The sequence below is a fragment of the Phocoena sinus genome, chromosome 15 (genome assembly GCF_008692025.1).
Source record: "Phocoena sinus isolate mPhoSin1 chromosome 15, mPhoSin1.pri, whole genome shotgun sequence".
Classification (NCBI taxonomy): domain Eukaryota; kingdom Metazoa; phylum Chordata; class Mammalia; order Artiodactyla; family Phocoenidae; genus Phocoena; species Phocoena sinus.
Window position 1 is genome coordinate 64,578,784 of NC_045777.1, and position 24,878 is coordinate 64,603,661.

General features: G+C 47.6%; 1 protein-coding gene across 1 annotated transcript; it reads right to left on the reverse strand.

Annotated features, from left to right (window-relative positions):
- Positions 1-623: 623 nt before the first annotated feature.
- Positions 624-24,402, reverse strand: CLEC19A (C-type lectin domain containing 19A). The gene is made up of 5 exons (XM_032603801.1): positions 24,315-24,402; positions 12,648-12,813; positions 6,494-6,587; positions 2,876-3,008; positions 624-908 (listed from the first exon to the last, which is right to left on the reverse strand). The coding sequence occupies exons 1-5, from the start codon at positions 24,400-24,402 to the stop codon at positions 829-831; spliced, it is 561 nt and encodes a 186-aa protein (XP_032459692.1). The 3' UTR covers positions 624-828.
- Between the last annotated feature and the right edge of the window lie 476 nt (positions 24,403-24,878).

Here is a 24,878-nt window from a genome sequence, read left to right on the forward strand (position 1 = left end):
GGTTGCAGACAAAGAAGTTCTCATCTCTTGTGGCAGGAGGCAGATTAAGCCTGGGACTCAGAGTGTCCGAACTTCAAAGGGAGTTGAGCCCTCAACCAAGCCAGCGTGTTAGGCTACCGTCAAGGCCCTGGTTGGGATCCTGACCATGGGATGGGGTCATCTGGGTGGTGCCCCCAAAGATGTTTCCACTTTGGGGGCCATTATGAGTAATGCTACTATGACCATTCATATTTGAATACCTGTTATCAGTTCTCTTGGGTGTATACCCAGAATTGGAATTGCTGGGACCACATGGTATTTCTGTGTTTAACTTTTTGAACAATGCCAAACTGGTTTCCAGAATGGCTTTACCGTTTGACATTCCCACCAGCAATGTACGAGTTTGGTGGTATTCTCCTTTTCCTTGGGGAACCACCTTCCTCCTTGGGCCCATGTGGTTCAGGTGATGTTGACCCCACCCCTCCTGCCCAGCCATGTGCATCTAAGCAGGGTCTAGCCGACCAGCATATACCAAAGAGATTGCTTCAAGAATGGGCATGTGCCCTGAGCCAGGCCAGTGAGATTCAACTGAATCTAGAACAAGCCCTGGACTGTTATTACTTGGACCAATAAATCCACCATCCTTTATTTATCAAGCCAGCTGAGTGGGTTTTCCTGTCACTCGTCACCAAGTGATCACTCTGTATCTTAAGATTTGCTTGTATAAAATCTCTGTCTGGGAGATTTGTCTCCTCTGTGTGTTTTACATTTATTGAGTGTCGACTTTACATTAGGTACATCTACAAGTCGATCCTGGAGTTGGGCTTGCTCCGAGAGGGCGAGACTGGATCAGTGAATGGTCAGAGCTGCGATCTTGCAGACAAAGGGGAACTTTCGGCTGCAGGTGTTATCATTCCATGACCTCAGAGCTGTGATGGGAAAAAGCAGAGACTCTGCGTGAAGGTCCATCCATCACAGTAAAAGTCACCCCGCCATCCCACCAGAGTAAAAGTCCTCTCCCATAGGCCTGGTGTCTCCACTGGCATTCCTTTCTTGCAGATGCTTAGTGAGGCTGCTGTCCAGCCTTACTCTCTCATAAGGCTAGTGTTGACTTGTCACTGTGGAGGAACAGGACAAGCTTCACCCAGAGGCTTCGCCCAGCTCTGGCTCCCAGGATAGCAAGTCGCTGTTCCATGCCTCCCTCCCGCAATCAGAAAAAGAAAAAGGAGCAAAGTAGGAATGGCAGCAGTTCAGCACTTGCTTCTGGAGTAGATATAGGTTTGAAACCCAGCTCCATATCTGCTTGCTGGACAAACTTGAATAAATCACTTAACTTCTCTGAGTCCTGATTTCTTCATCTGCAAAATGGAAATATTAATAGTTTTTACTTCTTAAGGTTGGCGTGAGCAGTGACGTTGTTGTTCACGATGATGGTGGTGATTGCTGATACCACATGCAAACCATTGCAGTCACTTTGTGTCTCTTATCTTCTTTTTCCTTCACATCAACCCTGTGAGTTGTGTCATTAGCCCCATTTTGCAGAAGAAGAATCTGAGGCACCAAGAGGTTAAGGCACTTACTTTGGGCTACACAGTTCATAAGTGGTTGAGCTGGGGTTCAGGCAAGGACATTCAGCTCCAGAGTCCATGCTCTTACCACTGTGCTGTATCAACTATATCACCTTCAATGCTCAGAACAGCCCTGTGGGTAGCAACGATTATTAAACCCATTTTACAGAAGAGAAAAGGGAATCTCAGAGAGAATAAGTAATTGCCTGCAAGGGCACAGAACTAGAAGGCAACAGGGCCAGTACTTGTACCCATCTGGGTACTCTTTTCACTACTACACCTGGGCGCTCCTCCAGGCATCCCTTCGTTCTAATGTCCAGGAGCACGAGCCACCTCTGGTGCATTGGTGAGATGACATAAAAGCACCATCCTTTGGTCTCTGTACAAGTTTCTTTTTTTCATGCTTCTATCTCTAATGTCTTTTCATCCAAATCACAGTTTGCATGTCAACAACGCACCATTAAACATTGTTTAAACTGGGCATATACCCTGAGAAAACCATAATTCAAAAAGAGTCATGTACCAAAATGTTCATTGCAGCTCTATTTACAATAGCCCGAGATGGAAACAACCTAAGTGTCCATCATCGGATGAATGGATAAAGAAGATGTGGCACATATATACAATGGAATATTACTCAGCCATAAAAAGAAACGAAATTGAGCTATTTGTAATGAGGTGGACGGACCTAGAGTCTGTCATACAGAGTGAAGTAAGTCAGAAAGAAAAAGACAAATACCGTATGCTAACACATACATGTGGAATTTAAGAAAAAAAAATGTCATGAAGAACCTAGGGGTAAGACAGGAATAAAGACACAGACCTACTAGAGAATGGACTTGAGGATATGGGGAGGGGGAAGGGTAAGCTGTGACAAAGCGAGAGAGAGGCATGGACATATATACACGACCAAGCGTAAGGTAGATAGCTAGTGGGAAGCAGCTGCATAGCACAGGGAGATCAGCTCTGTGCTTTGTGACCGCCTGGAGGGGTGGGATAGGGAGGGTGGGAGGGAGGGAGACACAAGAGGGAAGAGATATGGGAACATATGCATATGTATAACTGATTCACTTTGTTATAAAGCAGAAACTAACACACCATTGTAAAGCAATTATACTCTAATAAAGATGTAAAAAAAAAAAGCTAAAAAAAAAGAAAAAAACAAACAAAAATGCATCCACCATAGGGAACTGCCACGCCCCTAACACCCCCCCTCCCCCCAGTGACCTCTGGTCACTCTCCAAGGTGTTGAATAATTCACAGTTTCCTGGCTACCCCTGGCACCTCCCCAGCACCCCTGCAAGAGCCCTGGTCTCGAGGGCACCCACCGCTGGTGGGTCGGTACCATATTTGCACGCAATCCTCCTCTTCTGGGTCCGCGTGGATGCCATCGTCCGGCTGGCTCCCATCCCAGTAGCTATAGTCATAGGATGAGCCGTCTGTCCATTCAAACTGCCCTTCCTGGGGGGTTGCACCCAGAGGAAAGGAAGCAAGCCAAGGAGAGAAAGGTCAGGCATTTGAGCCAGCTCCAGCTTGGGGTAACATTCTAATACCTCCATATCTAACAGTGCAGAAGCCCTCACTTTTATCTGATATACTATTATTAACCACCATTACTGAAACTGAGCAGGACCCTACAGGGCCCTCCCAGGTACAAAAGCCCCTCCATGTTCCCTGCCTCTTGTTTGCAGAAAAGCTATAGTCTCCCAGACCTTCCCTGAGTCACAAAAAGGCAGGCTCAAACAGTTAAAGATTAGGACAATAGAGTCACAGAATCTTTAGTTCCTTCCTGAAAGATATAGATCACAGTGTCCTATGCACATTCCTGAGTTGTTTTGCAGATATGACTGCCGCCAGAGGGAAAAAGCTAACTGCCTGACCAGACTGTAGCCATGACATAAGCTGCTCCACCTAGAGCAGTACTGAATCTATGGCTAGCTCAGTGCCAAGAACTGGCCTCAAGGAAGTGAGAACAAACTGACCCTGGAGTTGAAGATTATGCTTAAAACAATCAAGATGATGCTGATCCAACCACCGCATGACCAGTTTCGAGGTGACTGTCGGAGCTGGCTGTGCTGTTCTGCTCGTAGCCCCCCTGCCTGTGCACCCCTGAAACTCCCCTTTAAAACCTTTGTCTCCTAACCAGCAACCGGGAGATGGTTTGGGGGATGCGAGTCCGTCATCTCCCCAGGTTGCCGGCTTCTGGAATAAAGCATCTTTCTCGTTCTACCAACCCTGTCTCTCGAACATTGTCTTTTGAGCAATAAACAGCCAAACTTGAGTGTGGTTCTGGCTCCGGCTGGTAACATTACAAGCTACCGTTTGTTGAGGGCTTATTATGTACCATGCCAGGTGTGCTTTACTCATTTTATCCTCACCATCCTGCAAGGCAGGCGTTGTCATCTCCATTTTACAGACGAGAAAACTGAGACTCAGATTAGTCTACCCAAATTCACACAGTTAATAAAGCATTAGTGCTAGGATTCAAACCCAGGTCTATCTGACTCCAGTACTCAAGACCCTAACTACCATATTAAAAAGAAAATGTTTTTTACCAGTGGGTGGGAGTCACCCTTCATCTCTTTTCTTTCTGTCCAAATAGTGTGTATTTTTCTTGCCTGCTGTGGAACTAGTCTGTCCAATTACAAGAAAAGTCTTGCTGGGAATTTGACAGGTGTTGCAATAAATGTGCAAATTAACTATGGAAAGAACTACTTCTTTGCAATGTCCTGGAACAAAAGTCATTTCTCCATTTATTCAAGTTTTTAGAGAAGTGTCTCCCAAAGCACTGATGATTTTGGAGGCCATGTCATATAATGGAAACTGCATGCTCCTTCTGGGAGAGACTAGAGCCTGGGACTCCAGCTCCATCCACTTCCTAGCTCTGCAATCTGGACAAGTTACTTAACTTCTCTGAGCCTCAGTTTCCACAACTATAAAATAGAGCTAATATTTCCCTCAGAGAATTATTGAGAGAAGTGAATGAATTAAAAGCATTAAGAGACTTAGCCAGTGCCTGGCATTCGGTGCCTAGGATTGAAAACTATAAAAAGAAGTCCTGGGCTTCCCTGGTGGCGCAGTGGTTGAGAGTCCGCCTGCCGATGCAGGGGACACGGGTTCGTGCCCCGGTCCGGGAAGATCCCACATGCCGCGGAGCGGCTGGACCCGTGGGCCATGGCCGCTGAGCCTGCGCGTCCGGAGCCTGTGCTCTGTGGCAGTGGAGGCCACAGTAGTGAGAGGCCCGCGTACCGCAAACAACAAACAAACAAAAAAAAACAAGTCCTTTTACTGTATCATTTGTTATTATTATTCTTAGGTCTTGTTATACAAGTTCTTTAACTCTAAGTATATTCATAAGCCAATTTTAAAGTTACTATTATAATGGGACATTTTGGTTTTTTAATGTTACAACTTCTATACAAGTTTTTGCCAGATGAATTCTATTGATTTTTTAAAATATCTATACTGAGTTTGGCCACTATTGATACTTCTGCTACTTCTTTTTTTTTTAAATATTTGTTTATTTGGCTGCACCAGGTCTTAGTTATGGCAGGCAGGATCTTTGTTGCGGCATGCAGGATCTTTAGTTGTGGCATGCAGAATCTTTTAGCTGTGGCATGCAGGCTTTTAGTTGCAGCATACATGCGGGATCTAGTTCCCTGACCAGGGATCGAAACCCAGGCCCCCTGCATTGGGAGCGTGGAGTCTTAGCCACTGGACCACCAGGGAAGTCCCACTTCTGCTACTTTGACAGCAACTTCAACCACCCTTAATGAGCTCTCACAGTGTGCCGAGCACAGGCTAAGTCCTTTACGTACCTTGGCCCATTGACTTTTTACAACCAGGCACTATTAATTATTGTCATCCCATTTTACAGCTGAGGAAACTGAAGCTCAGAGACACACACACACACACACACACACACACACACACACACACACACAAAAGTCCCAGTAACCTACCATTCAGTAAGTGGCAGAACAGGAGCTGGAACTGGAACCCTATCTGAGGCAGGGCTGGAGGCATACATGCAGGAGAGATGCTCAGGATACAACTTGTCCATGGAAAGTGTGGAGACCAAATCTCCAGGTGGAGTGTGCCGTGATATTGCCAGGTATGAGATCTGGCCCAAGCCAGCCTCTTTGGCCTTATTCTCCACCGTTATTCCACTCACCCCTGCGCCACTCTGCATCCCAGGCACACTAGTCTTTAATGTCCTTGAGTGTGCCGTGATGTCTCCCACCTCAGGACCTTTGCCCATGCTGTGCCCTCTACCTGGAATGCTCTTCCTCTGGCTGATTCCTATTTATCCACTAGACGTTAGCTTAGGACCAGCTGAGGGAGCATGGCTGACTGAAAGCCCCTTGGACCCAGCACTGCATTCACAGTGAGACTGTGCTTCCTCCATGCTGTTCCCAGTTAGTGACTTAGGATGTCAGGGGTATTAGTGCTGGCTTCCTCCTGCCCAAGGTGGGACTCCTGGAATGGGCATCCTTTGCCTGGGGACACCCCACTGGCTGAGCTAAGACTTTCCAGGGTGAGCTGTGATCTAAGGCTCTCCCCACTCAGTCGTTCCCTCCGCCTCTTCTTTGACAGGGTTCAGACCCACATCATGGCCTGAAGGTCTTCTCTGCCTCTTCAACCCTCCCGTCTTTTTTCCTTCGCCAATGTTTTCCCTCAAAAGCCTCTTACCCATCCAATCATGTTTTTGTGTCTGCTTTTTGGAGAACCCAAACCTAAACAGAGGCCGTCCCTGGCCATCCAATATGTTCCCATAATACCCTCTTTCAAAACGATTATCATATTCTAACTGGGGCATCATCGTGTCTGATCTCTCTGTGTGCTGGGCACATAGCAGTGACCTGGCACCCAGGTTCCATGTGAAAGGTTGATTAAATCAAAATGGAATCTTGGCTGGAACTTCCAAAAGGTCAGCACTTCCTCACCTGCCTGTGATCGTGAAGCCCTGTCCAGATGTCAGCTGGTATCCCAGGAACACAGCTGTTCACGAGGTCATACACAAAGACATTCTCCTCCCAACTGCAAAGGTAAGAAACCCGGTAGCCTGTTACTCGTCGCCTCTTGCCATAGGACTGAGTTGAAAATGGACAGAAGTCTTTGTTAGCCCTCCCAGACCAAAGTAAATAGAGGATGTGATGCGGTCCTGCTTTCTCTTTTTCCTTTTTTAACTAAGGCACCCATACGTGTTGTCCTCTCAGGGGCATCTCTGGATTTGGTCCAAAGCAGGACTCAGCACACACTGTTACTCATCCTAGAAATGTAAAAACACTAGCAAACAAGGTGGATTATATTGAAGACACAAAGAAAGGAGCTGACTTTGCATTGTACACATCAAATAACGAACATCTCCACTGGATGTTTTTGGTCTTTCTCAAAAGCCCTCCTTACGGCGCCAGTCCTTACATAGCCTCCTCTCTCCTAATCCTTTCTCACAGAACATCTTCAAAATCTTTTGTTTTGCTGGAAAATTCAGCTTGAGGCATGAACCTGCATAGACGACTCAGCAAAACCAAATCCTGCAATTATCAGTCCACCCTCTTCAGCAGGTATCTTAGGCCATTCAGGCTGCTACAATAAAATACCACATACTGGGTGGCTTATGAACTACAGGAATTTATTTCTCACAGTTCTGGAGGCTGGGAAATGAAAAATCAGGGTGCCAGCATGGTCAGGTGAGGGCCCCTTCTGGGTGCAGACTTCTTGCTGTGCCCCCATATGGCAGAAGGGGGCAGGGGAGCTCTGTGGGGCCTCTTTTATAAGGGCACTAACCTTATTCATCAGGGCTTCACCCTCAGAACTTAAGCATTTCCCCAAGGCCCCATCTCCTAATACCATCACATTGGGCATTAGGATTTCAACATATGAATCTTGGGGGGCACACAAACATTCAAACCATAGCAGAAGGCATTGGTGTCTTCTTGGGGGATTCTCACCTCCTATTTTAAAGAGTTTATAAAGTAATTCACCCAACAAAAGAAATTGATGGAGGACCCTGGAGGCAGTCTGCTGCCAAAAACAACAGAGAAATAGGGATGGATGAATGGATAGATAGACAGATAGATAGATAGGAACACAGCGATTTTTTTCTTCAGGTCATTAAAATGTTTCTTGAGCACTGATTTCATGCCAGGTACCATGCCGAATGTTTTATATACATGAACTCATTTCACCCTCACCTCAAGCAGGCACAGCAGCAGATGCTACAGGTTACCTGCCTCACGGTCATTCCTAATCCTTTTGCCCGTTGCCTACAACCAAATTTAGGAAGGCCAGATTTCACTTTCTCAGCCTCCTTTGCAGCTAACATTGGCCATCTGACCAAGTTCAGCCAATTAGATGTATGGGGGAATTGGTAGAGGACGTCTTGGAAACATTCTCCTCCCCTATAAATGGAGAGTGGTGTGTGGAAAAGGTCCCAGTTTCCACCACTGCCTCCCTTCCTGGGGTTGTAGCTGTGTGTGGACATGATACTTGGAGCTGCTGCATTGGAGGCCCTGGGCGGGGGGGGGGGGGCCAAGGTAACCACTCACCTAGTGCCCCAATATCCATGAACCTGGGGAATGTCATTTGCAGAGATGAGAAGGGTGGGCAAGGGATGTGACAGAAAACGAACAACTAACAGGCACAGTTCACTCAAGCAGCTCACAGACCCAGAGGGACAGATCCCACTGGACAAGGGATTCCACATTTTTGGCTTCCACATGACACTAAAAGGTGAACATTGGTGTGTTGAAGAAGTCATTACGTAGTAATAATAATCAGCCCCAGACTTAACAAACACCTAACCAATAACTCACTTCAAAACAGGACTATGGGGCTTCCCTGGTGGCGCAGTGGTTGAGAGTCCGCCTGCTGATGCAGGGGACCCGGGTTCATGCCCCGGTCCGGGAAGATCCCACATGCCGCGGATGAGCCATGGCCTCTGAGCCTGCGCGTCCGGAGCCTGTGCTCCTCAACGGGAGAGGCCACAACAGTGAGAGGCCCGCGTACCGCAAACAAAACAAAACAAAACAAAACAAAACAAAAAACAGGACTATGTTGAGGTACCCTTTACAACGGTGTATATCTGCTCCCATTGGCGGCTTCTAAATCTGGGGTCTCCAACCCCCGGGCCGTGGACTAGTAGCAGTCCGCTGCCTGTTAGGAACCGGGCCGCACAGCAGGAGGTGAGCGGCGGGCCAGTGAGCAAAGCTTCATCAGCCGCTTCCCATCGCCCGCATTACCGCCCCAACCATCACCCCTGCAACCCCCGCCCTGGTCCGCGGAAAAATTGTCTTCCACGAAACTGGTCCCTGGTGCCAAAAAGGTTGGAGACTGCTGTTCTAAATGACCGCTCTCTACAGGCTGCCACCTTGTCTAGAACACCCACCAATAGATTTCCTTTTGCTTGAGACGCTGGTGGCAAGTCAAAGCACACATAGCTACTCTCCTTAATTTTGTGTTTGTGGAAGACATTCTTAATCCATCCCAGAAACACTCAGAATTCTGGCTCTCAGAATCCTTCTCAACACAGTGCTCTAGGCAGTCACATGCTGGGCATTGCTAAACAAATATTGTTATGAACTGAATGTTAGTTCCCTGCCCCCACAATTCATATGTCGAAATCCTAACCCCTAATGTGATGGTGTTAGGAGGTGGGGGCCCTTGGGGGTGATTAGTTCATGAAAGTGGAGTCCCTTATAAAAGAGGCCCCAGAGAGATCCCTTCCCGCTTCTGCCATGTGAGGACACAGCACGAAGATGACCATCTGTAAGCCAGGGAGTGAGCCCTCACCAGAACCTGACCATGACGGAGCCTGATCTTGGACTCCAGCCTCTAGAACGGTGAGAAATGGATTTCTATTGTCTATCAGCCGCCCAGTCTGTGATATTTTTGTTATAGCAGCCTAAATGGACGAAGACAGATATTATTAGAGGCAATGGAAAGGAAACAGGGCGGGTGAGTCAAGGCTTACTTGCCCTCCGAAAGATGATCTGACGTGCGTACGCTAAGTAAGCACTGACGTGCGTACGCTAAGTAAGCACTGACCTCTTACGAGACACTCGTAATTATAATTAATAAAAATAATAACAGCTCCCACCACGGAGCATTGAGTTACCCGAGCACTTGTGTAAGAACTTCAGATCCATTTTTATCTCCTCTAAAGCCCCTCAACCTTAAAGTCAGTGTGACTACTTCTGTTTCCCAGCTGAGGACTCTGGCTCAGAGAGTTTATGGGACTTGGGCGAGGTCGCCCAGGTGGGAAGTGGTGGAGTGGGGACTAGCTTAGGGCTGACTGACTCTAATGCCCTCAATCAATGCACATAACATTGCACAGGTTTCTTCCTTTAGAACATCTGCTGCCCCCATTCCCTAAGCTTCCCAAGCCTTCAAGATCTTGATCCGGGACTAGTTCTTCCAGGAAACCTTCCGTGAGCACCCTCTATCCAATTCTTGCCCACCTGTAGCACAAAGTTTCCATGCTCCCCAGGGCAGGCTGGTTGGTTTAGTTTTCTATTTCTGATGGGCTGGTCTCCCCAAAGAGAGAGACCCACACGGACCCACACGACGCCTTTTTTCTATTTGACATCTTATCTCACACCATCACCAGGCTCTATTCAGTGCCGATGTTCTAAGACAGTGTGTTCTGTCTAATACCAGAGTGGTAGATTTCTGGGGACAAAGTGCTCTCCAGTGCAATGGGTCTTTGCCATTGGTCCTACCCAGTGAGGCACTGGCATCCCCAAGTGCCCCTCTCATGCGCAGTTTGGGGTGTCCTACAGCAACTGCTGAACACGCATGGTGAGCGGTCATCTGGGGGAGTGGCTGCCCAGCCCTGTTAACACTAGTGCCGTCTTTGTTCAGCAGCACCTGCTCAGGAAACTATTTCAATATTTTGTTGCATTTTCCCCATATCTGTTCAAAATAACTGGGACATAGAAAGGCCCAAGGTGCTACTGCAAGTAGTAAGCAGAGATCAAATGAACTTAATTCAATTCAAATGTCACTTGAAGCAAAGATGGAAATTATTAGGTAAGCTGAAAGTATGAAAACCTTAAACTTTAATCAGTTGCTCCATGAACATAAGTTGATAGCGTGCTTAATTATGAAGGAAAAGAACAAAATTACAAAGCATGAAAAAATGCCAGAATTAGAAAATTGGATTGTGTCTCAAAGACAAGATGTAATTAGAAATTTTATAATATCGTCTGGCTTTACGGGAACTGAACTTATAACAGATGAATGCGTTGTGCAAATTCAACTTTTCTACATGTCTTTGGGAAAGTATTATATACCAAAGTGGAAAACTACCTGTATAAGAGAGGAAATGCTGGTATAACATTTGGGAAACGTTAGTATAAGAGAGAAAAAGAGGGATGTCAGGACTTGAGAAGAGAGGAAGGAGGTAAGTTTAGGCAGAAAGGAACAGGATCTGGGTCAGGGGCTGTTGGAAAACCCCTGAATTTGCCTGGAATCCTTTCTAATGCCTATTAAACCAAGGGATAGATTACAAGCACCATGAGGCAGGCTGAGCTGTCCTTCCTGCGGACTGGCCAAAGGGAAATCTTCATTTGGAATCACTTTTAAATTTACTGTTTATTACATAAATTTCATTTTCCTCTATAGGTTGGTTATTTTTGAGAACTTATTTTATCCATCTTTATAAATGCCAGTCACGTGCTGTGCTCTGTATCACAGGGGATTTGACCCCTGAAGATTGCCTTTCCCAGGCTTCCATGTCAGCTGCCCTCCCTGTGATGGGAGGCACTGATGGGAAGGATGGGAGGGAGAGAGAAGCCAGGGTATTTCTTTCCCTCTCTGCCTGGGGAGGTGCTGGCAGGGGCTGCCTGCCTTCTGTGGCTCTAGCTCCCATAGGACTGGCCCGCCCTCCAGTTAGGGGTGGAGTTGGCTTCCTGCTAGTGTGGATCTCTAGATACACTACTGCTTCTTTAAGTTCTCAGAGTCCATCACTTGTGTATGTATGAAAGTCTCTCTGTGTTAAATGTTTGTAGTGCTTCCTGTTTTCCTGGTCAGACCCTGACTACCTCACTATATTCTTCAGCACCACCAAGGATGCAGTAGGTGCTCAATAAATCTGCTGGATGAGTTGATGCAAGGATTCAAGACTTCTCTGGAAACTAAGATTGAGGACCCCTTCCCCACTCTTAACAAAACTCAGTGACTGTAAAGCATAAAGAACCAACCGTCATTGTAATTTCAAGTCTCTGAGATTCTTGAAAAATGAGGTAAGATTGTAAATTTGTAGTTTAGTGGCAATGGAACACATCACACCTGGCTTCAAAGAACCCACGAATCAGCAAGGAAGACAGATGTGAAAAGAAGTCACTAAAGTGATGAAGAAAGTGCTCCTGCGAGGTGGGTGGTGAGTGCAGTCAGGTGCCATCGAGTCAGGGGTGACTTCGGTGGAAAGATGGCAGAACTGAGTCTGGAAGGTTAAGGAAGTGTCTCCCTGGAGGAGAAGATAGGGATGGGAATTCCCAGCGGAGGGAACAGAAGGTGCAAAGTATGCAGGCGTAAATGGGTTGGACCACTTTGGAGAACTTCGAGATGGTGAGCATGGCTGGGGCTTAGGAGGCATGGAGGAACACTGAAGGAGGCCTTGGTGGGTGGGCTATGGAACCCAACTGCTCACGTTCAAATCCCAGCTCCACCACTTTATAGCAAGTTGCCTTCTTGGAGCCTCAGGTTCCGTATCTGTGAAATGAGGATACTTACCTAGAATGGTTTGAGGGAACTTGATGCTTATAAACTCTTAGCAAATAAATATCAGTTATTATGTCTTACGTTATGTTCTTTACATACATATTATGTGAGTTATATCATAGGGTCAAACCCCCTGTGATACAGAACAGGGCACAGCACAAGATCGGCACTTATAAAAATGGACCTTCCAGCCTGCTGTTTGCTACCCTTGCTAAATGCTTTGTCCTCTACTGCCAAGGCCAGTTTCAATGAGAAATTGGGCTGAATAAAAGCTGCAATTACCAAAGAGAAACACCAGTGGGACACAGCATTCTTCACACCCCTTTCCAGAGGGGCTGTTTGGTTGGGCTACAGAGGACAGAGGAGTCCACTCACCTGTGGATGGAGGCCAGTTTGGCGGACTTCCTGCCGATGGAGAACTCAGAGCAGTAGAAGTCAGCCTCAGCCCAGGTCTTATTGAGAGGGAAAAATCTATAGCAGTGGCCTTTGAACTCCATCCAGAACAGTGGGCACAGGGAAGCCTGGGGCAGCTCTGGCATGGCTGGGGGCAGAGAGAATACAGATTGGGAAGAAGATTGGCCATGCAAACGTTGATGCTACAGCTTATGACATCTTTGTAAGAATGAAACTAAAAAGTGTCGCCTTATGATTAACGCATACCTAAAGTTTACAAAATAATAAAAGTAATATGTGCTCATTATAGAATCCTTGGAAAACGTTACTACATTAGAGTGTTTTTCTTCTTGTCATGTTGAATGCAAAGATTTTTTTTAAAATGCAATTGTGATTTTATTGACCATACACCCCTGTCAGTATTCTGATTTCTAGAAATTAAGAGTATAAGCATTTCCCCTCATGTCATTATAAATTTTTGTAAACATTGTTTCAAATAGCTCTTTAAGATTCCCTAGTGGCCCCCCTAGAGTTTATTTAATCATTCCCCAATTTTGGGATAATCAGATTGTTTTCTCTTTTTAAAAAACAATTAGAAATAATCCCGAGATGAAAAGCCTTGCGCATAAAGCTTTTCAGCATTTCTGATGAGTTTCTGGGGATAGATTTTTAAGGCTTTGATACAATTTGCTAAATTGCCTCCTGAAAGCAATTTATACTCCCACGGTGATGTCTGAGAGTGCCCATCTCACAGCGCCCTTGCCTGCGCTGAGTGTTACAACTTTAATGGCAATCTTTGCAAATTTTATAAGCCAAAAAATGGCATCTTATTTCAATCTGCACTTCTGGGCTGTCTGGCCAAGGTGTATATTTCCCTACTGTAGTCAAGACTACTTATATCTTTAGCCCGTGGAACTACTGGGGTTCAGGATGTATTCTTAATTCTGAAAAGGGACAAACAAAAACCCCATGTTTGAGACACTAAAGTTCTCCAAAGTCTCAGCCCCTCTGGAGGCCCCTTAGCATATACTTTTTTTGGAAACCACGATTGAAGATGACTGACTGGGGGAGAAAGGCATGCTGAGAACCTGCCTGGAACTCAGTTGGGTGGCTCATCTGTGAAAGCAGGCACCGGGCAGTGGTGAACTTGTTAGACTGGGATCCAGAAGCCCGGGTCCCAGCTCCAGCTCTGCACCTGACATGCCATGTGATGCTGGCACATTCCTTCCCTTCTCAGCTGTCCGACTAGAAGATCTTTGGGGTCCCTTTTGTGATGCCCAGGGGTGTGAAATCTTGCCTTCAAAGCCACTGTAATAGCTGGCTGGGCTCATGAATAAGGAAGTAGTGGACCACCTTTACTGAGCATTTATGACGTGTCAAGCACGTAGAGGGAAACTGAGACTTAGACAGGTTAAGTGACTTGCCCAAGATCATCCTGCCGGTAGTAGGCAGAGTAGGGATTTGAACCCAGGCCTCCTGACACCAAAGTCTTTGATTTTAAAATCCACATGATACTTCATCATGGGAAACCAGTAGTGCTGAGCATGGTTCATTGTGTGTTAGCCCCTACTTCATCAGGTTGCCAGGCCAACTAATTGGGTCAAAGAAAGTCACCGAGTGCTTGGCATGTACGGATGGTGCATAACAGTATGATTATCAACGGTTAGCTCCGGGGTTCATCACTGAGGTTAATGGGCTTCAGGGGTCCAGCGAATCCCTCGAAATTAAATGCAAAATCAAAAGTTTGTATGCATGTATGTGCACACACACGCATCTATATGAATTTTTCTGGGGAAGGAACGGGACAGTTGCTTTAGTCACTAGGGCTATGCTGGGACTTCCCTGGTGGTCCAGTGGTTGAGAATCCGCCTTCCAATGCAGGGGATGAGGGTTTGATTCCTGGTCGGGGAACTAAGATCCCACATGCCGCGGGGCAACTAAGCCCGCGTACCACAACGAAAGATTCCGCGTGCCGCAATGAAGATCCCACGTACCGCAGCTAAGACCCGAGGCAGCCAAATAAATAAATAGATAGAATTTACTTTAAATAAATAAATAAAGCTTTTAAAGAAAAACAGAGCTATGCTAAGCAGGCAGCTTCCATCTGGGCTACCCGTCCCTGATGAGAGCCATTGGGCTTTCCTGTTTGATCAGAACCAGCCCTTCCCCCATCCTAGGCAGCTGCGCTGGTCAGTCCTGCCTTGTCCTACCTCTCCCCACCAGTCCCGGCCAACCGTCTTTCAGTGTGTGCCAGTACCCAAACTGGAGCCAGCTGATTCAGAATTTGCTCTCTTAACCCTCCCTTACATGGCAAAGGGAGAGAACTCTTGCTTATGGAGTTAGGGGGCTCAGGACCTCGGCCCTTCCCTGCCCCTCCCCGGACTTCAGTCTCCTCCTTCCTCAGTTGAGAGCATTGGTCTAGGAGGACATTGCCTCGATGCTGAGAGGGCTGAAGGACCCCTTGTGATGCTGGGCATTGCTGAGTTCCCTGTGGGGACTTTTGCCCATTCCTTCCACACAAAGAGATTCGGCTGAATCATTCCCAGGGGTCTGTTTTGGAGCAGTTCCCCCTTTGCATGGATGAGAAGCAGAAAATCATTTCCATCTGCTTTCCACCCATCACTTGTAACCCAGGACACTCATTGGTGAGAAAGTGGCCACGTGTGTCAGGTGTTGGCTGGAACAGTCAGCCCAAGAGTATGATACTTGCTCGTGCTAAACCACTTTCCCCACTCTCGCCAATCCTATAACTATTTTGCACCCTAACTATTCATATTAGAGATGGAAGTAGGGGATGTAACCACCCCAGTTTGCCCAGGACTGTCCCAGTTCTAAATCTGAAAGTGCCACATCCCAGGCCCCCCTAAGTCGATCACCCTGGAGCACTGGTTTTCAACCAGGGGTGATTTTGATTCTCGGGGGACATTAAACAATGCCTAGAGACATTCTTGGTTGCCAAAAGTAGAAGTGGTGGTGCTATTAGCATCCAATGGGTAGAAGCCAGAAATGCTGCTAAACATCCTACAATGACCAGGACAGCCCCGCAGCAAAGGGTTTTCTAACCCCAAATGTCAATAGAATCCTCGCCCTAGATGGAAGGCAGAACTCCAAAATGTAAAATAACCCCACAGGGCAGCAACACAAAACATCACAGCAAACGTCCACATTTCTCAGCCTATCTGTAGTTTCTTTAACAAAAATTAAGCCACACAATCGATTAGAAGTAGAGTTTGCGTTATTTTTCTAATTTTGGAGTTAAAATATATAACTGTTATAAACCCATGGCTTAAAAGCCCCGGGGCATTGCTAGAACACTGTGTTTAAATTTAATGGTACAGACTTCACCAAAGGATGCTGCAGAGGGTAAGTCTTGCATTTCCTCCCTGAGTGTGGGATGAAGCTGACAAACTTCTTCATCGTCTCTCTGACAGAGGGAGGACTGCCCCTCCCCACTTGGCGCATCCTTTCCTGTAAGGTGGGACTCTTCACGGGTCTCCTCTCTGTGAGAGGGTCCGAGTCTCATCACTCCCTCCCCGGTGTGGATGTGAAGCCCGAGCTTCTGTATTAGGGAGGCTGACACCGCACCCAGTGCTCTCCCGCTCATGTGCCCACTGCTTTGGTTTCCATCTCTAACTTTGTTTCCCGCCCCTGGTCGCCCACCTCACTTTCTTGGAAGCCCAGCTTAATTTTCAAAGGATGTTTGTAAAGTTTATCTGTATTTCTGGATGTCTATAGTGGAGACGTTTTCTGTTCTCTAATTTACCATAAGGTCTGATCTGGAAGTTTCCACCCTCGTTGTCCTCTATCTCATTTTCTTTTCCTTCACTTAACAAAAATGAAACTTTTTATTTTCGAATAAATTTAGATTTACAGAAAAGTTGCAAAAATATTATACAGAGTCCCTGAATAACCTTCATCCAGTTTCCCCTGATGTTAACATCCCACAGTACATTTGTCATAACTAAGAAATTAATATGGGTACATACTCTTCAGTAAACTACAGGCTTTATTCAGATTTCACTTCACCAGTTTTTTCTTTTTCTGTTCCCAAGATCCAACCTAGGATACCCCATTACATTTGCTCTACCTTTGTGATTTATTTGATATCAAATATTATAGTATAGCTGTCTTGATTAAAGCTACTGCTTTCTTTCCCCAGAAAAATGCACAGTGTACACACACACACACACACACACACACACACACACACACACACACGGCATGCGGGATCTTAGTTCCAGACCAGGGATCGAACCCGTGTCCCTGCAGTGGAAGCGTGGAGTCTTAACCACTGGACCACCCGGGAAGTCCCATACACACACAGTTTTGATTAGACAAAACTGACAAGAATTGGCTGGAACTGACCAGAATTGTCTAGCATTGTTGGATATTTGCCCCAAATCATCTTTACCTCCTTTCTTTCCCTCTACGCACATCGAATCAATGTTTAAGTCTTGTTTATTCCATCTCCCAGCACCTTTCCAATTCCTTCCTTTCTTCTTTCCTTCCTGTCTTCCTCCCTCCCTCCCTCCCCCTCCCCTACTTCTGTCTCTGTCTCTTTCCCTTCCACATTCTTCCTCCCCCTGTCGTCTCTCACAGAGACCTCCTCAATTGGCTGTTCTTCCTGCCTTATCTCACCTTCCAAATCCAGAGAGATCCTTCCAACACCCTGATCTCATCTCACCGAAGCCCTCCAGGAGTGCCCATCACCCTCGGGAACAGGGCTCCCACCTGCCCCTGCAGCTTATCCCCTGTCGCTCACAACATGCTCCAGATTTGCTTCAGCTCTTGCCATTTCTCAAAGTGTGTCCAGATCTTTGCAGATACTTCCCTTGGCCTGTCTTCGGCCAATTCGAGTTTCTTCTTTGAGTCTCAGCCACGTGGTGGCTTCTTTAGGGAAGACGAGGTAGGAGCCTCTCTAGGAGCTCCTAGAGCCCCTCATCCCTCCTTTCACACATCCCCGTGAATTCTTGTTCAGTCTGGCCTCCCCCTGCACAAGGTCTGCCGTGATCATCTCTCTCCCCGGTGCCTGGCACATAGTAGGTGTGCAATAACTAGTTTTGAATGAATAAATGCATGCTAGGAAATCAAATGCTGCTTCTTTGGGTCAACTGTCCCTTTTGGGGGACAGTGGTGAGAAGGGTGTGGGCACCGCCCGTGTGCCCTGATGCCTCCAACCTGCTGTATCTTGACTCTAGGATGGCGTGCCTGGACTTTTCTAACTCAGCACTGAAGGCAGTTGACTGACTCTGGTTTTCCAGATTACTTAGCACAATGACTGCTGTTTGGAGCAATACCGGCATCACCAGGGAGCTTGTTAGCAATGGAGGATCTCAGCCCCCACCTTCGCGCCCTTCTCCCCACTCCTGGCCCCTTTGATTTTCTCCACTGAGCAAGTGGTGGTTATGGATGCCTGGGGTGAAACATACCAGAAAATGGGGCTGTGACAGGTCACTGCTCAATTACTCCCCTTTCCACCTGGGCAGGCAAAGGCTTCTAATTGGGAGGATCTGGGAGGCAAAAAGGAGCCACTCGCTTGCACTGGGATGATAATGAACTCCACCCTGCCTGGCAACCCCCTACCTCCTTTACCTCTGGGATTTTAGAAACAAGGATTAGATTTAGGACTTTTTTCTTTCTGTTTTTTTAAAAAAATATTTATTTATTTATTTGTCTGTGCTAGGTCTTAGTTGCAGCATGCAGGCTCTTAGTTGCAGCACACAGGATCTAGGTTCCTTAACCAGAGATCGAACCCGGGGCCCCTGCATTGGGAGCGTGGAGTCTTAATCGCTGGACCACCAGGGAAGTCCCTTAAAGGACTTTCATCAACCTGGAACCCAGAGTAGCCTTTGCTAACTTGTGTCTCTCTGGTGAAGAGATCTCTATAGCTTTATAGCTTGACACTCAGGTAGTGATGGTGACATTACAACCAGGGCCAACCCTACTGAGCTTCCGTCTGAGCCAGGTGTTGTGTCAGGTGCTTTGTACATATCAATTCATTTGGTCTTCATACATCCTACAAGGTAGGTACCACGATCATCCCCCTTTATAGATGAAGAAACCAAAGCACAGAAAGGTTGAGTAACTTGCCTGAGGTCACACAGCTACTAAGTGGCAGAGCTGGGTTTTGAAGCCAGGCTGTGTGGCTCCAGACCTAATTTAGAGATTCCTGCTGCATTTAAGCCCATTTCCTTTTGTCTCAATTTTGATGGTCTGGTTCTTCATTCATCCCCTTATTCATTCAACAAGTCTTATTTGAGCACCTACTTGGTCTCAGGTAGTTGGCTATGTGCTGGAGATACTGTGGCACACTACACAGAGGTGACCTCTGACCTCATGGATCTTACACTCTCTGGAGGCTGACATTAGGAAAAATAAGCACAGAAATAAAATGTCATTAGTATGCAATTAATATGGATTTCTGTCATGCAGGCAAAAACTTGAGGGAGCAGCGCTCAAATTATTTTGGAAACTGGTCATTTGTTTGCCCCTTTTCTCTCCCTAGTTGAACTGGTGGCCACCCCAACCCTGCCTTCATGGTGTCCACTGGTGATTAAGACAGGACACCAGAGTGAGTCCCCTTCCGGATGGGGAAAATAAAGGTGTTGCCACAGGAGCACCTAAAAGTGGCACAAAACCCAGATTTGGAGATCCAGGAGGCTTCCTGGAGGGGGTGATGTGAGACCCCCCACTGAGAACTGAAGGAGGAGGAAGAGTCAGAGGAAGAGTGTTCCAAGTGGAGGGCACAGCACGTGCAAAGGCCCAGAGGCATGAGAGAGAAGGGAGCATTTGGAGAATTGCAAAAGGTTCAGCCTGGCTGGGAATTTGAGGGAGGGATGAGGCTGGAGATGACGGAGGGGAGGGGTGGAAGCGGGGGGAGGGATGCACAAAGCTTGTTGCTCTGGAAACCAAGAGGCCAAACTACATGGTATTTTACTTCAATTAGCAGCACCAAAGGCCCCCAAGGTCTCCCAGCTGGGGTGGGAGTCAAAGCCTTTGGAAGCTCTGAGCTTGTTAAGGAAAGAGGACATGCCACCGGAGTTCAGGACTTGTTTCTTTAATCTCTCTCTTTTTAAAAGAATAAATTGTCACCTTCCCACACAATCTGGCTGCTCGCTCCCCTGGCCCCAGTCCAGCTGCCCACAAACACACTACCCTGCCTCCTCCTGCCCAGATCAGCCTTGAGAGCCAGCTGGGAGTGGAGGGGGAGGCTCTGGGGGCCACACTGGCGGCCTCCCCGCCCCGCCGTCACTACTGGGCCCCAGATGTCCCAGGGGGTCGGAAGTGTCTCCCAGTGTCTGGGAAGGTGGCCACTGGGAGGTCTCAGTCACCTTCATTGCCTGCTGTCTCCCTGGTCCACACATCCCACCCTCAGTGGGCCCTTCCCTGTGAGCCCTGGCTCTGGGGTGCAGAACTGCTGATCCCAGGCCTCTCATGCCTCAGCTTTGCTTTCCCTCCTTCCAGGCTGCTTTTGTGGTCACGTGATACAGAGGAGACAGCATTGGGTGACTTTTTATATTGCTCATAACAGTGGCCATTCATTGCATGGTTAATATAACCGTCGAGACCAAACTGGGAGGGGTATCTGTATCATCCCCATGTTATAGGTGCAGAAACTGAGGCTCAAAGATGTTAAGTCACTCACTCCCACAGCTAGCAAGTGGCAGTGTCAGGATGAGATCAAGGTCTGATGGACTTGAAAATTCCTAAGCACTACAGTGCCTCCAGAAAACATCTTTTTCTGGTCTTGGTTTTCTCATTTGGCAAGACAAATCTATTAAACACCCAATTTAACAGCATTATGGACTGAATGTTTGTGTGTCCCCCTCCAGTTCATATGTTGAAGCCCTACCCCCCAGTGTGATGGTATTTGGAGCTGGGGCCTGCAGGAAATTAGGGTTATATGATGTCATAAGGGTGGACCCCCATGATGGGGTTAGTGCCATTAGGAGAAGAGGAGAGACCAGAGCTCTCCTTTCTGTGGCCATGTGCAAGCCAGGAAAAGAGCTCTCATCAGGAACTGAATTGGTCAACACCTTAATTTTGGAGTTCCCAGGCTTTAGAACTGTGAGAAATAAATTCCTGTGGTTTAAGCCTCCCAGTCTATGGTATTTTGTGATAGCAGCCTGAGCTAACTAAGACCAACATAATTAATAATTCAGTGTTTCCTGGGTGCTTATTTGGCTTGAGGTCTGTGCCCTCAAGTTGCTCACAGTCTGGAGGGAGGAATGCATAGCACACATGGCAATGAGTCCTCATATACTGAGGAACATTCTAGAAATACGCAGAGGGCTCTGTGACCATAGAGGAGGGGTAGGGAATGGGTTAGAGTGTCCAGGCGGGGGTACTCTAGGATCTGACTCTATGATACAGACTGGTGGGTGGGGAAGGGTGTACTCTAGGAAGTAGGGACACCAAGTTGCCCAAGCCTCTGTGCTCCAGCCTCAGAGCTTAGACTCTGGAGTTAGATGACTCCAGTTAGAAACTCACCTCTTTGTGCCTCAGTTTCCTCATCTGTAAAATGGGCATGATGATAGTGCCTACTTCACAGGGAAGCCTGTGCCTGGCTTATAGTAGGTGTTCTAGTAAACATGAGATATTACAACAGAAACAGCCTGGGCCCTGGCATAATCCTGGTGCTGAGTGCACAATGCCAGTTCCTTGGAGGGGAGAGGAAGAAGCTATGGAACTTGACTGATTCTCCCTTCCCACCCCTGAAGCCCTGCAGAAGCAGACCCTGAGCGTCAAAACGCTTTGCTAGAATTTCCTTTGCTGTGGAAAGTTCTTGGGCTCAGGAGCCACGGAAAGGAAACTTTTCATGGTTATGGTTGAAGAATCATAACAGCAAATATTTATGTAGCGTTTACCAGGTGCCAGGCCCTCTTTTAATCACTGAATATTTGTTAATCCGCGTAACCAAAGTGATCAAAGCCAGGTTCAGAGAAGGGTTTTAGGAGAAGGATCTAGTCTGGCTAAATCCTTCCCAGTCTTTCAGAAGTGTCTAAAGGTTTGTTTCCAAAGCAGATCTAAGGGTATGGCTGGGTTGCACTATTTGCGTATATTTGCATGTTCATGAAAGGTCCAGAGCAGTGGGATGAAGGATGGAATGACCCTGTTCTGTTTTGTACCTAAAGGCTCGGGATGCAGGAGAGGAAGAAGAACCAGGCCCACTTTCAGTAAGGAGGGCTGTGGTTGTGCGCCCACCTTCATGGTCTGCCAACGGCTCACCAAGACCCCAGATAAGGCTTCCCTAGTCACACATCAACACGCACACTCACACACACACACACACTTGACACACGCACACACACTTAACTCACACGTTCTCTTCTGCACTGAAATCACTTTCCCCTAGCAGATTTATCCACTCAGGCTTGAACTGGGCTTTCTGCTGGACTGGATGGATGATGACCGTGGCCAGATTATTTGGCCTCTGTAGGCCTCAGTTTCCACAGCTGTATTGTGGAAGGATTGGGCCAAGTGGATTTCCGGGACCCTTCCTTCCAACTCCGACTCTGAGGTCTCCAAAGTTGCTGGGTTGGAAGGGATCTCAGTCTCCACATCTGTAGAGTGGGACTGAGGCATGGGGCTAGATGTCTGGAAGTTCCTTTATGAAGGCATTTTATCACAGCAGAAAACTGTGTCTCCTGGTCAATTCTATCATAACATCAACCACAGTGGCAGAAGTAGTAAGGTAACAAGCCATTTTTCAAGTGCTTTCTATGTGTTAAGTGCTTCACTTGCATGACCTCATTGAAGATTCCCCAAAACGTTTGATGGACACCATTATCATCCTCACTTTCCACAGGAGGAAACCTGAAGCTCAGAGAAAGGTCCCATGGTTACAAGCTAGTGAGAGAGAGAGGACCCCCCATCGCTCCCACTCTCAAACTCAGCCTCAGGACTCTCCTCTTATGCTGGGCAGAGAGGCAAGATCTTGGAACACACAAGTATCTTTCAAGGATATTTTGTCCAACTTCTCTCCTGCTCACCCATTGCACGGATGAGGATACTGAGGCACAAGAGCAAGCAGGCAAAGACACTGTTATGGACTGAATGTTTGTGTGCCCCCCAGATTCCCATGTTGAAGCCCCAACACCCAATGTGATGGTGTTTTCATGGGGTCTTTGGGAGGTGATTAGGGTTAGATGGAGTCATGGGGCCCCCATGATGGGATTAGTGCCCTTGTAAGAAGAGGAAGAGAGACAAGAGCACTCTCTCTCTCCACCATGTGGCTACTTGCAAGCCGGGAAGAGGGCCCTCACCAGGTAACGGATCAGGTGGCATCTTGATCTTGGACTTGTAGCCTCCAGAACTCTGCCTGTTGTTGAAGCCACCCAGTCTGCGGTATTTTGTTATGGCAGCCCGAGCTGACTAATACAGACACTCAGAGAGTTTATGGCAGACCAGAGTCCCTGATGCTTGCCCAAATGAACTGACCACCCTTTATCTCCCATCACTAGGGTTACCAGATTAAAAAAAAAAAAAAAGAATTCCCAGTTAAATTTGAATTTCAGATAAACAATAAATAATTTTTAGCATAAGGTATGTCCCATGCAATATTCGAGACACTTACAGTAAAAAATGATTTGTTTATCTGAAATTCAAATTTACCTGGACATCAGGTATTTTATCTTTCAATCTTATCACCCCACTATTTAAATTCCCCTCAACACTGTAACTGCCCAATAACATGGCTTTATGGGGATCTTACAGATGTTTCATTATAGTGTTAGTTTTATTTTAATGGGGATAGAAATTGTATCTCTGCCATAGAGTTATTGTGAGGATTAAATAAATCCATATGTAAAAAGTGTTTAAAACAGTGCCTGGCATATAGTGAGGGCTACAAAAGTATCACTTGTTGTTATTGGTATTATTATTATAGCTTTTAAACCATGTTTGGAAAGAACCCTCCTGGTAGAGGTGACAGGCAAGATCTTCCACCTTGAAGGTACTGAAGGACTCAGGGTTCTTCCTACCCCAGAGTCAGCACCCTAGCCTCCCTATTGCAAGGGTGAAGAAATTGAGCTCATTTGAAGCCCCGCGTCCTCCAAGTGGGACACTGGGAGGCCACATGCCCGAGGCTGATGGATCCCAATCCCTGGGGACACTGAATATCCGCAGAGCTGGGTGTCACTGGGCCAGGCCGCCAGGGAGGTCACTAGAGGGACAACTATGTCCTCCCGTGTGCCCAGCTCCCTGGGAACAGCTGTCACAGCCAAGGTGGGACCGCGGAGCCCAGATACCAAACCCCTAACAAAAATACCATCTTCAGATCTTCCTGTGGCACCAGGCACTTTCCCCAGATGATCTCATCTCCCTTGCACAGTAGCCCCAGAGGGCGCCATTGTGACCACCGTTTTCTGAAGGAAACTGAGGCTCAGAGAGGTTAAGAAACTTGTGCCAGGTCACACAGCTTTTAAGATGCAAAGCTGGGATTTATCACCAGGTCTCTTTGCGTCTGGTCCTAGCACAATGCGCATGAGCTGGAGGGAGCGCAGCTGGAGGGGCTGTCAGGAGGCTCAGCTTGGCCCCCCAGCATTCCTTGGGTCAGGCAGGCCTGCAGCCCAGGCAGCGAGGCCTCACTGACAGCTCAAGCATTTGCGGGGTGTCCTCCTCTCCTCCCGGCCCTGGCCCCGTGCTCACCTGGGCTGATATTGATGTCCGTTTGCGGAAAGGCCTGTGCGGAGAGGAGGGTCAGGACGGCCGCGGCCCACAGTCCCCACCTCTGCATCCTGGGCCCCGAGAAAGCCACCTCACGGCCTGAGCAGAGGAGAGAGGCCCTGCCGTGGGAGCTCGGGTCCGGACGGCTCTCCTGCCTAGAGCTCAGGAGGACTGAGCAGACCCCAGTCTCCTCCCCCGCCCCTCCCTTGACTCCTGTTTCCTCCCTGCACGGCAGCGGCCAGCTCAGAGTGACAGCCTGAAAGCCGCCCCTGGCCGGCCCCCTTCAGAGAACTCAGAGGAAGTGCAGCCCTGCTTCCGAGCCACCGAGTGGCCTTGGGCACGTGCTTGCCTCCCTCGAGACTCTGTAAGATGGGACAGTAGTGGCGCACACGTCCCCGCCTGGCACAGCAGATAAAGCATCTCGGAGCCCTAGGAGGAAATAGTACCAGAAGGTAAAAATACAAGTCAGCATCTAGGGCAGAGGCCTCCTGGGCCAAAGCGAGCTCACCGGTGGATGTGATGTGTTGGGTCCATGCTGTGTTTTAA